The sequence below is a fragment of the Ostrea edulis genome, chromosome 7 (genome assembly GCF_947568905.1).
Source record: "Ostrea edulis chromosome 7, xbOstEdul1.1, whole genome shotgun sequence".
NCBI classification, from domain to species: Eukaryota; Metazoa; Mollusca; class Bivalvia; order Ostreida; family Ostreidae; genus Ostrea; species Ostrea edulis.
The window spans coordinates 44,422,430-44,437,231 of record NC_079170.1 but is presented as its reverse complement, the minus strand read 5'-3'; the positions used below and the strand labels follow the sequence as shown (position 1 = coordinate 44,437,231).

Here is a 14,802-nt window from a genome sequence, read left to right as displayed (position 1 = left end):
TCTTTCCTTGATAATTCATGCATTAATCGAGAATGCTTAGATGTTATATGGAGGAAATCAAAGAAAATATGCATCTATAGTCAGTTCAGATGGAGCATGTGAGGATCTAGTGCAGCCCCCCCCCCTCCCCGAATTTGCAAAATGTATTTACCATCATGATTAATGAAAAAAAATCGTTATCAGTTTACATATATGCACTAAGTAATGAGGGCAGGACAAAATAATAAAAGTGTGAAATAAAAATGCATAACGTGTTCTCAATTAAGAATGTATACTGTAACAGTTTGCTCGGTATCTTTCTTTTTCAGTGCTCAATGTAACAGTAAGACACTCAATGTTTAATCATAGGTTACGATTCAACATGTAAAAATTTACACCTTTCTCTATTTTACCAACAACAAATATATAGATATTGTAAACTGGTGGTATCACGTATATGTATGTGCTAATGTAAGTTGTTAAAGTCATTGATGTAGCTAGAGTTTGGATCGTCACTATACTTTGTTCATCACGAGAAATTGATCGGGATTTTTTTTTGGAAAAAATGATTTATCTGACAGGGAAACCGAAGATTATTTCGATCAGGTCTCATGAACTAAATCAGCCCCCCCCCCCTTACTTGTTTATGAATAAACAATTGAAATGGAAGCTTGAACTGATGAATTAAATCCTTGGAACACCCCCCCCCCTCCCTATTATTATCATTATCAAGGATTTTGAGCTTCAGTAATTTTTAGGGAGGTTGGGGGGTTCTATAAAAAATTTGCCACCCTCCACCCTGGTGATGAGTGCCAACTACGGGACCTCTCCACCTATCTACACTGTATGTGTTTAGACAGGACACACTATACCAGTCGGGTCAGGTATAAACAGTACATTTCATTACAAATTATATTTCCAATTATTACAAGTGAACTTCTTTACTTTTGCGCGGATTCGGACGTTATTATTATCTGACTTTCATCTTCGGTGCAATTTATGTGATTACTGTCAGTTAGTATTTAAGCTATATTTCATTTGTACGTGTAATGGTTTTAGGAGTGGAGTGGGAATGCAAAGAATATTTCTGTCTTTAGATATATTCAACATTATTGATTATATTATGACTTTAACAAGATCATTCACTATCTAAGAGCATTTTACCATTACCACCCCTCTCCTCTCAATATAATGTTTATAATCATTAATTTCCGGTATTGGCTGCTTCGAACCCTTTCGCATGAATTTATTATGTAGAATAATACGCTACATGTAAGAATTAAAAAAACAAACAAAAGAAAGACAAGAAAAAACATGCACATTCTTTTTAGCTCACTGGGACGACTATCCAGAGAGCTACATGTATTGTAATGACCCCAGTGTTGGCGTCGGGGCCACTTTAAGGAAATACTTTAACCTGGGTTATATCTTCTAAACCAAGGGGGCAGGGTTTTGATATATCCCTTATTGATTCCCCATGAAGAGACCTTTGATGCGGTACCAAGACTGTCGACCTTGTGACCTTGACCTATGTTTTAAAAAAAAACCACAACTTCAACCTGGGCTATGTCTTTTGAACCAATAGGGATAAGGCTTTGATATTTTACATATATACATGCCTAATGAAGAGACCTTTGTTTTGGTTTGACCTAACTACCTTTGCCTTGAACTTTGACGTACTGTTCAAAAACTTTATCTTGGTTATATCTTTTGAACCAAGAGTGATATATCTTTGATGTTTCAAACATAGATGCCATTTCTTTTGTTACCAGAACTGTCAACGTTGACCTTGACCTATTTTTCAAAAACTTTTAACCTTTTGAACAAACGATTAGGTACAGTCATCTGACAACTCTTGTTTATATGTACATATTAAGCATGTTATTTTTATTGTTTAAGGGTTGCTGCTCAATTTTTCGTCTGGATACTTCATTTGTTAAAGTTTGATGACATCTAAAAATTCCTAACCACAAAGTACTTTTTATCTAATATATTGTACCTGACAACTTCATATGACGTGTTAACTGTCCCGAGGAAAAGATAAAAGATTTGGGGTATTATATTCTGGATATTAAGTTCTGTTTTCACACAAGTTTTACCTTTGAACTTAAAGCACGTCAGTCTTTAAATTGGTCTAAATGTTACTATGGCAACAATTTCATTTCTTTTAGAATATCAATATTGTGACTCTCATACAACTTTTCAAAAGTTACATCGTTGTCGGGCTTAGTATTTGCGATTGAGTTTGATTATTTCAGAATGTTTTCAATAACCAGTCAAATTTAAAAAAAAAGAAAGAAGATTTATCTTTATTGTATCCATGGGGAAAGCAAATCTATGAAGAACTATGATCCAATTGCTTGTGGTACTAGTATATTTAAGTCTCTGTAGGATCACAATGTAAACTAGTCATTTGTACTAATCGTGCTATCCTGTCTAAATAAAGAATTTATTATATATTGCATAATATAAATTGGCATGAAATTTGTTTTTAAAAATTGCATTTTAAAAGTACACAAATATCAATTGTGTTAAATTACAACTATTCATACGATGCATATTATTTTTTAAAAAACGTTATTTTTTCAAATTTTGCAATCTGTCACCATGGCAACCAGGACCCATAGCAACAAAAAATGATTGATACATACTTCTGGTCATCTGATGTGAAATCATAAAATTATAGAAGACTTAATAAGATAACAAGGACCATGCATGGCAAACAGGTTTAGGTGGCTACCAGAATAAAAGCTCTACAAGCAGGAAAAAATGTCCAACTTGAAGTATTAATATATTTACTATAATCGAGAGTCCAAAGACAGATTTTTGATATATCGTAATTATACTTCTCCTCTTTAAGATGAAAGTAATTTTGAATAAATCAAAGTGTTACGTTTTGACTACTAGTTGATTCAAAAGTTATCATTTTCTGCAATTTATCAAAATCTGGAATCGTGCCAAATTTGTGACCTTTGTGCACTTAAACGGAAGTAAAACTTTAGAGTCCCACTAAACAATATGAATATGTATATACAGTTGTTTTACAAACTGTGTCAATTTTTAAAAATCCATTTTCAATAACCTGTTAGAATCTTTAAATAGAAAGGGTAAAATATACATAACTTTACCCCTTTGTCAGAACAAAAGTGCTATTTTTAGTAACATGGCTGCAAATCCCTATCCAATGACTACACCCCCGAAAAAAATATGACAAAGTATTTGATATTGCTGTACTTTATTACACTCAAAATATGTTGTTGATCCGACAACCTTGCTTCCATCACATTTTGCATGGTTTTCTCGTAGACAAGCTCTTAAACGCTGAATGACACAGCGATTGTGTAAGATTGCATCAGTGTGTATAGTAGCGCTTTAGGAGCATAACAAAACTTCCTTTAATAGGGAAGTCGTTGTGGCCGAGTGGACTTACGCACTGGTTTGACAGTCTTGCTAGGCGGTGGGTGCCGTAGGTCGCTGGTTCAACCCCGGGCTGGGGTGAAAAATTTTCAGTACCTAGTTGTGATTATTTGGTGCTTTATATATTAATTAATTGATTATCACATGTATCGTTTAAATCCTAGGGGTAATTGTAAGGTGGAGTGTTATAATTGTTTGTTTGTGCTTTATATATATATATATATATATATATATATAATAAAAGTCAAGAAACACAAAACAAACTCTCTCTCTCTCTCTCTCTCTCTCTCTATATATATATATATATATATATTTATATATCTGTGTGTGATTAAAAGTATGTTCCACCGGCAGTTATATTTCTCGAGAGGGACGTTAAACAATATTCATTCAATCAACCAATCATGTTCCACTCAAGTTTGCAGACTTACCCTATATGTCCAGTTTGAATTTCATATTCTATGAATATATTATGTTCGGTTCAACTTGTGAACTAGAACATGGATGTACAGCTTAAGAAAATCTATTTTGTACATTTTAATGTAGGAAAAGGTACGTATGTGGCATGCTAAGTTTATTTACTTAAACCTAAAGATACAATTGACGTAGTAGAAATACAGATGGAACTACAAATTGAATATGTCAGAGACGAAAAAATGAAAAAGATAAATATTTAAAGAAAGAAATGATGTTTATGCTCAGAAAATGGAGACTGAATCGAATTTGTTAGGAAGAATCATACACATCAGTTTTAATGGCTAGTGAATTTCCTATCAGATTTACATGATATCTGTCAGTGTAGTTAATACATGCTCTATTTTCTTCAGCGATAGGCTTATTGTCCCAAATGATATGTAGCTGTTAACTGACTTTTTGGTTGATGTGCTTTGAATTCTATTTCTGTTTCACCAAAGCACATATTAACTGTAGTATCTTCATTGATAAGAAACTTATGCCCTGGGGGTAGAATGTATCCTATGAAAGAACATCCGTCTTCATCAATGTATTTCGGATTCTCTGATGTACTGGAATATAGAGAGAGATTCCCTTTACTACCAATTTTACGCAATATGTACCCCTCTTCCTTTTGGTATTCGCCCACTGTCACCAGCTGATCAATCTCTATAAGCTTAGAGAAAAGTGAACCGCACCGTACCTCTCCATCTTCTTCGTATCTGTATTTTTCATCATGCTTCGATGGATCAAACAGCTTGTAAACACCTATGCCGTATGTATATTTGCTCCTTCGTTGCTTAATAAGACTTGGGTCGTGACCAAAAATGACGGCACCACGCAAAACGGACCACGCTGCCTCCTGTGGTATGATAGTACGCATCTGAGGGAATTTTGACTTAATGGCGTTGATGAGTACTGGAGACTCTGCATAACCACCCACTAGTATAATGGTTGTTATCCCTTTCCCTGCTTCCTGTTCAAACAGATATGATAAATGACGACAAATGTTTGATATTGAGTCGGCAAAGAAACACTGGGCATCTTTTGATCCTAATCTTATCTTATCAAGAGTAAATCTAACACCCACTTGTCCTTTATTTTTCATCGACCCAGAGGTAATGGAGTTCAATTCTCCGTCAGTGACTGTTTTATAGGTTGTGGAAAGTTCTGACGGAATCTTAACAGTGAACCTCGTATCTGAATCTGGTCGGATTCTGCGTTTTGCAATTTCAAATTCTCTACAAATTTCATAGAATACATTTGATTGATCTTGCACTATTTTGTCAGTGACACTATCACCAATAATACATTTGATAAAATTCATGTAGCTTTCGTCAACACTCGTGCCTCCCCAATCTCCACCAGTGGCTCTTATCAGTTCTATGACGTGGTGATCTTCCAGAACCTCATGTGCAGTTGTGTCGATTGTTCCGCCTGTACAGGAATTAAAAACACGAATGTTATATTTAGAGAAATCTCATTTCACTTGCTGATTATATCTATCTCTCTCTCTCTCTCTCTCTCTCTCTCTCTCTCTCTCTCTCTCTATTCAAAATATATTGATATTTTGACATATCATATCATTTTACATGTAACTGTTATTTGTTTTCATTAATCTTGAAATAAGTAATAATAATAATAATAATAATAATAATAATGATAATAATAATGATAAAACTGACGAATGTTCACACCGTTGTTATCATGGGAATATATCACCGTCACAGGTAGATTTTGACACTTTAATATTGTTTCAACAATTTTATTTTAACATGTTGGTATCTTTTTAATTTCAATTTTATTATTTTTCATGCTTTCACAATATGCTTTAATAGTGTTGATTTTAATTTCATAATGATCTTTTTACAATCTTGAATTACAATTTTGCTTCTATTTTTTATGTTAATTATATAGTTTTGGTTTAACAATTGCATTTTAAATAAAATCTTTGAATATGTTTATAATTTTCATTTGTATTTTTGCTTTAATAATTTTATGTCTGTTTTTGTCTGTTTATATTCTTATTTTATATTTTTGTTTTAGTACTTTCATTTCAACAATTTTGCTTCTGTTAATAATTTCTATTCTTGTGTCCTAGTTTGATTTTTAGAAAGTTATTTCCAAAAAAGTTATTTTGAAGTCGTAATCCTTATAGTCATTTTATAACAGACAGGGGACGACCAAGACACCACTCGAAAGTTGGCATAAACTGTCACGCACATACAATATCAAGCACGTTCAAAGTGAGAGAGGGGAGACGGAGGGGAATTTGGAAGTAATTCTTGTCAAGCGAAATAATTCTTAAATGGGGGTGGAAGTGGTGTCTTTATCAGCAATAACTCCCTTAAGTTTTGCCAGGCTCCAATTTCGTACAGAAAGAGGGAGGGGTATCATTGGCAACATAGGTTCGATTCATAACTTTTGAAGCTTACATTCTTCTTATTCAGAACTTCAAAATGTTGAGAGGGCATTCACTCAATACATCTTTAATTACATATGAAAATAACAGATAATGATCATTGTCAAAAAGGCGGGACCCCCTCCGATTTTACGTGCCTGAATATGTATTACAAACTTCCATCAAGAAATAAGAGCACAGGAAAGGCTGATGAACTAGCTTCTACGGCAGGCAGCAGACACCTTATCCAAAGACCACTTATGGGACACGCGGTTACGAGGCAGGGCAACACATTCACACGCCGGGTATTGCGATACTAAGAACCGGTGTGGACGCTAAGAACCCGGTCAAAGATTTAAAACACCGTTTTGGAATAAACGCATAATTTCACTCGATTTCAGCGATCGTGTGCGATGTTCACGACAGAAATGAATTATAAACAATCATTTTAGCTATACCCGTGCTTTGTTCTAACCCAATTTTGAGTGTTGTACGTGGATATTCAATATCCACGACCGTTTCTATCAACTGAAGTTTCTGAGAACTAAACGAGTTTTTAACTTTACTACTTTCCTACATATATCGAGCAAGATCCAATTTTTTTTTATCCATGCTCCTCCACCAATCTAAAATAAATAATACAAAAAAATATTAACCTTTAACTTCAGGTTTATAACTCAAAATTTATATTTTATATAACAACGGGTGAAGGAAATTTGGCACAATTTCATAGACACAAAGAGCGCGGGTATATATGCACCGTGAAATTGCCGGTTTTTAAAAAATAAAATAGATAATACATTCTTACTTAGAGACTACAATGATGAAGTAACTCATTATATACGTTTATGTCACACGGAATAAGATATTTTTGCTTCTAATATTTGTAATTGCAGGCATATAATTCCACATGTATAATCTAGCACGTTTGAGTTTACTACTTTTAGTGGAATTTCGTTCTGGAATGCGAACATTCACGTGCGTCGTCTTATTATCACAGGTACTGGACTAATATTTTCCCTTCTATTTAACAACGATATATCTCCCGTGTATTTAATAAAACGTGTACCATAAAAATATTCCTTCGGTTGTATATGTATGTGAAATGATTTCAGAATTTGAGGTCCTTTAATTAGTCAATGTCTAATGTCACGGGATAAAAGGGTATAAATGCCGATCATCAGCAATCGGCAGTGTTTTTTTTTTTATTGCTTTCATCATTTTCAACACAAATACATATACACCTTTTACTCACACTCTCATACAGATTAAATAAAGCGATATAGACAAGTACATGTATATTCTAGTTCTTACTGTTAAAAAAAGAAGAAATGCTTTCATCATTGATTGAAAAGACATTTCCATTTAGTCCATTTGTTTTTGTAAAATATTTGTTCTGTAAGTTTTTCCTCCAAAATGTAGTAATATTCATTGTAGGACAGATCTCTCTCTCTCTCTCTCTCTCTCTCTCTCTCTCTCTCTCTCTCTCTCTCGCCGGCGAAGATTTGGGACGGGCTACGATTTGGGGTGTAACATTGGGTGGCGCCAGCAGCAAGAGTAGACCACCTGTGGTGGTCAATATCGCAGGTACCAAGGACTTCATCAAGGAGTCTTTATAACGTTTCTTCGGTGCTCCTCTTTAGCGCTGACCAGCGGGGATTTCGCCTTACAGGATTATCTTTGGTGGGCGGTGGTCATCCATTCTTGTGCGGTGCCCTGCCCAATGTAGCTGCGACTTCATGAACATTACGTCGATGCTGGTGATCTCCGCATGTTCGAGAACCTTGGTCACATATTGGTCATATAGTCGTTCCAGGATATTTTGAGGATGGTGCGGAGAGAGCACTGATGGAAGCGCTCCAGTAATCGTAGATGGTGGCGATGGGTGACCCACGTCTCAGAGTCGTACAGGAGTATAGTAAGTATTACGGCTTTGTCGACGTTAATCTTGGTGTTCTTCAGGTGCGTGTTGTTCCCGACCCGTTTGTATAGCCTGCCGAAGGCGCTGTTTGCTTTTGCCAGTCTATTGTCAATTTTCTTGTCGATCTCCGCACGTGTACTGGTGAACTGTCTTCGGCTCATTCTCACTAATGAGGGTGTGCGGAGTGCAGTACTCTACGGGGGGGGGGGGTTCGTCTTTTTCAGACTAATCTCGAGTCAGAAGAGGTGAGTGGCCTCTGCAAAGCAAGACATTTGGTGCTGCAGTGCTCTTTCGGAATGGGCAACGAGGGCAGCGTCAACGGCAAAGAGGAGGTCTCTTGTCATCTGTTAAAGAGTCTTTGTATGGGCCTGCAGTCCCCTGAGGTTGAACAGACTGCTATCAAGGCGGCAGTGGATGTAAACTGTGTGCTCATTGCTGTTGAAGTTTTCTGTGGCTTGCTTAAGCATCATACTGAAGAAGATGTTGAACAAAGTCGGTGCCAGAACACATCCCTGTTTCACGCCGTTAGTGAAGGGGACGGGTTCAGAGAGGTCATTGTGCAGTCTGACCTGGCCACACTGGTCTTCATGCAGTTGGGTTACCATGCTAAGAAACTTTGGGGGACAGCTGAGGTGTTCCATGATCAGCCATAGTCCCTTTCTGCTCACCGTATCCAACGCTTTGGCCTGGTCAACAAATGTTACATATAGTCCTTTGTTTTGTTCCCGGCACTTCTCTTGGAGCTGCCTGAGGATAAAGATTATATATATTGTGCCCATTTTTGCTCTGAAACTACATTGGCTTTTTGGCAGGTGATCCTTTACGATGGTAGGTATGAATCTGTCCAGGAGCATTCGAGCAAGGATTTTTCTTACGATGGATAGTAGAGTAATCCCTCGGTAGTTAGAGCAATCTTTTCACCCTTATTTTTGTACAAGGTTACGATGATTGCGTCACGGAGGTCTTTTGGAAGTTTGCTCTGCTCCCAACAACAGACAAGGCGTTCGTCGAGTTTGTTGTGTAATGCTGGGTCTCCGCCTTTCCAAATATCCGCTGGAATTCTATCAACTCCTGCTGCCTTACGACTCTTTAACTGCTCTATGGCTTTAATGAGTCCTTCCATAGAGGGTGGTTCATCCAGTTCTATTTTGACTGGTAGCGTAGGGATGTGGAGAATTGTCGAGTCCTGAACAACTTTATCAGCACTGAAAAGGGCCTGGAAGTGCTCCGACCAACGGCACAGGATATATGATTTGTCTGTGAGGAGAGCCTGGTCATTCGCACTGGGCAAGGGGCTCGGGACCTGATGTGTTGTACCATACACTGTCTTGAGGGTTACATAGAATCCTCTGTAGTCGCCAGTGTATGTGCTTTGCTGTGTTCGTTCCACGAGGGTGGTCCACCATTTGTTCTGGATGTCTCGAAGATTTTGCTGGAGGTTGCTACAAACATAACAGATAGCAGCTTTTTTCACAGGGCAAGATGACTGAGCCAGGTGAGCTTGGTATAATTAAGTTAATCATTTCATAGTGTAGGCCGGCAATACGGGTGAATCACATTCGTTTTTCTAAAACCATAACATAATTGCATGCCTCCTGGCGGCCGATAATAGGTATGATTTATTTCAAATTTTGGCTCGGACTGCACAGTATTCTTATGCAAAAGCTGACTGCACGTCACTGTGATTGTTTTCTTTCTCCTCAATGTAAACAAACTCAGATAGTTAAATAATATCACACAATAACCTCAGGCAGGGCTAGCATGTCGGCCATTTTACTCATTTACATGCATGAAAGGTGAAGATAACGAACAGTGATCAATCTCATAAATCCTATAAGCAATACAAAATAGAAAGTTGGGCAAACACGGACCCTTAGACACACCAGAGATGGGATCAGGTGCCTAGGAGGAGTAAGAATCACATGTAAGATCATTTGTAAATGACAAATGATAGACCACTCGTAGAGTTACTATCAATATAGGTCGTAAATCGCAAGTCGTAACTTTTAGTGAAGCAGTAGTACGTGCCACGTTCACAATTACGTCTATGTTACGATCTACGATTTGTTGGGGAAACGGACGCCTGGACTGGATGTCATCCCAACAAGGTTCGTTAAAGATAGAGAAGATTGTTTGCATTACCTCTGGTATTATACCCTACGATATGAAAGTGACAAAAAGCAAACATTTGTATAAAAAGGTGTGCACTTGAGGTTGGAAATTATGTACCGGTCAGTATTTCAAGTATTGTTTTTAGGAAATGCTATTCATTCTCAACTTGTAAAATTTTTAAATGAAAACAAAATTTTATTTGAATTCCCGTCTGATTTCAGAGGAACATTTTCTACTGAAACAATTTATGCCCCAAAACCTTGAAGGTATTGGGATAAGAAATACCAATACAAATAAGGCATTTTAAAAAAAAAATTGTAGAATTAGAAAATATTATGCCAGATCCTGATTTTGTTAAATGTGATATTCTTTCTTATCATTTACTACTAGTAGTATTTTTGGTCCTTTGCTGTTTTTTTTTTTTATATCTATTTCAATGATATAAATTCCAGCACTGATGGTGACAGTAAAAATATTAAGTATCCTTTACTATGTACTTGTATAATAGCATGCAGATGAAAATGTTATTTCATTCCCTCACAGTACTCGAATATTATTTTAAAAAACTTATAGAAATGTTTCAAAGCAGTGTTCAAATCGGCTTGTAGACAACAAGTTATGTTTTCTGAATGTTATTTGTTTGGCTCAGAAAATGTATCCGATGTTCATGATTGTCAAACAGATTGTATTTATCGTTGAGTTCATTGTACAAAAGGTAAATAACAGTCTTTTTCACCTGAGCTCAAGTGAGCTTTTCTGATCACCTTTTATTTGTCGTCTGTATATTCGTCCGTCTGTCCGTAAAAAGTTCACATTTTCATCTAGGCCAATTTAAATGGAACTTGGTGTAGACCTTCCCTGGGAGAAGGGGATTCAAGTCTATTCAAATGAAGATCCATGCCTCGTTTAAAGGATAGATAATCACGAAAAGGCAAAAATAGATGGGACATCCTATGACTTTAAAACAAACTTTAAAAATGCAGAGTTGAAGTGGAATTTTTCATGAATTGTGAACAAGCTTAGAATTGTGAAATGGATCAAATGGCAAGGTCAGAATGTCAGACATGATGTTTGAAATATAAGGTCTTACCATACGGAATATGTATACAAAATATACACTGTATTGTCTAGGTTAGTATTTCCTTAATGTAGGCCAAATTGCATGGTCAGCATTACAAGATGAAAACTTTGGTACCAAGAGAAATGTCTTATCACAAGAAATGCTCTACAAAACATGAGAGCTCCATTTAAAAATAAATTAGGTTATAGTTTCAGACAGAAAAGACGAACACTCCCCCCACCTGACTTTAGTATTTGGGAACATAAAACTTCGAATCTAATCAGCTTAAGGTTTGCATTTTGATATGATTTAGTGTTACCCTGCTACACTTGAGAATAATTTGTTTTAAGAAAGTTCCTGTATATTCCCATATAAAACATTGCTTTCCTATTGTGACCCCACCTTAACCCGTGGGCCGTTGATTTGAAAAAAATTTACTCTATTTGAAAATGATTGCATATCACTATAACTAATCATGACACTGCTGTTTTTGAGATGAATATGTTTGAAGATTGCTCCTATATATTCCAATGCAACAAATCATGCCCTATTGTAGCCCCACTCTATTCATTGGGGTTATGATTTTGACAATTTGAATCTGCACTTATTGAGGATGCTTGTATATTAATATGATTAATCATACCCCTGCTCTTTAAAAAAAGAGTTTTAAAGATGTTTCCATTTATATACACATGTAAAACTTTGATCCCCTATTTAGGACCCACCCTACCCCCGTGGGTCACAATGTGAACAAACTTGAATCTGCACTACCTGGGAATGCAAGGATATTAATATAACCCTGTTTTTCTAATGATTTTTTATTTTTTGCTTCATATCTACTTTGATCCCCTATTGTGACCCCACCCTAATCCTTGGACCACGATGTAGGCAAACTTGATTCTACACTATGTCCGGAATCTTTCCAGTAAGCTTAAACCGTTCTGGCCAGAAATCCTTGATAAAAAAAAATAAAGTGCCCCACCTTGTTTTAAAATTTTCTTAATGCTCTCCCATGTGAGCAAAGAGTAGCTCATCTTTTCAAAAAACTTGAATTACCTTTTCCCAATGATAAGTTCTGTTTGATTGAAATCGGCTTAGTGATATGGGGAAGAAGTCGAAAATTAAAGGTTTAAGGAGAAACGGTCGGTCGGACGCCGTACAAAAAGTGATCAAAATAGCTCATTTGAGGTTTCAACTCATGTGAACTACAATATACAATCAGAATTATAAACAGAAACAAACAATTTAAAATAAAATTGTTAAAATTTATATGGGATCGAAAGTTAAAGAAAATGTTAAAACATACCTGTAGTATATTAATCTAACCATAAACAAATGCAAAAATGTTTTGGTTTTTTTTTTGTGCTATAAATATTATTTATTCTAATTTTCAAATAAACAAATAACAGATACAATAACATATCAAACTTTCAATAACATACACTTTGAATATTAGATATAGATTATAATAGAAAAAAAGTTCCAAAAGTTTATAATCAGCAATTGAATTGAGATTTTTTCAAAATATAATCATAGATCAAAACTGAAAATTGGACATATTGAAAAATATCATAACAAGTCTGATCCAGTGAGTATAACCTACAATACATCTAATATTTATATATTCTGTAAACTACATAAGAAATTAGGAAATTTAATGACTTGATCGTTCGATTGTGTTCATGACAAAAATCTGATCATATTGTGCGTTCATTTTATATTTATATTTAGATAAGAACTTAATACAATCAATACTTGAACAACATTATCACATTAAAATATAAGGTGCTTTGAATTTTCCTTCATGTAACTGCTTTTATAATTACTGTGTGTTTTTCTTTTCAATTTACTGAGAAATGCATTTTGATAGAGGATATTATTAAAAAATGCATTCCAGAATAGAAAAGGAATTCCAGGAGTACTTTTTCTAGGTTTTAGAGCAAATCTGTCATAGGGTAAACGAATTAAGATAGAGGAATGTTCTCCTATCTCAAATGTTGATGTAGTAACATTACTCTATTCTCTGTGGATCTTATTGCTCAAAATCTCTGATAGAGGAATGTTCTCCTATCTCCAATGATGATGTAGTAACATTACTCTATCTTCAGTGATCCTATGATGGAGGAATATTCTCCTATCTCAAATGCTGATGGAGTAACAATACTCTATCTTCTATGGATCTTATTGCTCAAAATCTCTGATAGAGGAATATTCTCCTATCTCCAATGATGATGTAGTAACATTACTCTATCTTCTGTGGAACCTATGATAGAGGAATGTTCTCCTATTTCAATGCCGATGTAGTAACATTACTCTATCCTCTGTGGATCTTATTGCTCAAAATCTCTGACAGAAGAATGTTCTCCTATCTCCAATGATGATGTAGTAACATTACTCTATCTTCAACGATCTTATTGCTCAATATCACTGATAGAGGAATATTCTCCTATCTCAAATGCTGATGGAGTAACATTACTCTATCTTCTATGGATCTTATTGTTCAAAATCTCTGATATAGCACAGCAGATATGTGAAAATTCCAGTGAAATTGTGCCTTTGATGATACAAGCATGACATTTGGCACACATTTAGGGCATACCAATACAATGAATTTTGGAGGTAGGGACATTCCATATTCCTCAAAGGGCAAAAATGGCGGCCATTTTACAAAATGGCGGCTATGAATTGCATATTTTGTCTCATAGTTCAACCCTGTCATGTGTACTGGATATGAAATAGAATGCAGTGAGCATATTATCAACTGTTATGTACATACTATGCAAGAACGTCTTAACTTCATTGGCTGGTAACAACTTACTAATATATCTATGCCATTTTGTTTCCTGTTTTCAAGTGATAATCCTGCTGCACAGCACCTTCTCTCATACACTGTACGTGCTTGGTGTTGGTTTCCAATTTGTATATTGACTAAATGTAGGTGGTGCATATTGCCTGAATGACATTGACCAATAAGCATTTGAAGCTTTTAGATCCCCAACAGCCCAGTACATCTGCAACAAACTTGTCTTATATGACAGATTGAAACAAGTGTGTATTATGTCAGGAGGACACTGTTGAGATCCTTTCCTGTCCACTTGATTCCAAGCAAAATACAGTTTAGATTCATGCAGACATTATACACAACTTCAGTCAGATCGGCTGCCTGACAAAATCCCTAGAAAAGTCCCCCTGGACGATGGTGGGGTTATACAGTCCGAGTCGATCTTTCTGAACCAAAAGGCTAAGTTGCATGATTCATGCAGACTGAAGTATAACAAACCTGCACTGCATCGGACACAGAGATGGAAACTAGTGAAGAATCTGAAAGTGTCCCAAGCAAGTACAAAACATCAGAGTGTACATGTAGACCACACACAGTTACTTCCTGGAAAGTGTTTCTTTTGTGACAAGCCAGTAAGTAACAATTCTCTGCGCAAAGCTTCCACAATCCATCTTGAT

General features: G+C 35.8%; 1 protein-coding gene across 1 annotated transcript in view; it reads right to left on the bottom strand.

Annotated features, from left to right (window-relative positions):
* Positions 1-3,966: 3,966 nt before the first annotated feature.
* Positions 3,967-14,802, bottom strand: part of LOC130048689 (heat shock 70 kDa protein 12A-like) — a 68,663-nt gene continuing 57,827 nt past the window's right edge. Inside the window, exon 6 of the mRNA XM_056145709.1 lies at positions 3,967-5,286. Coding sequence (XP_056001684.1) covers positions 4,232-5,286 — 1,055 coding nt within the window. The 3' untranslated portion in view covers positions 3,967-4,231. The remainder of the gene's footprint in view (positions 5,287-14,802) is intronic.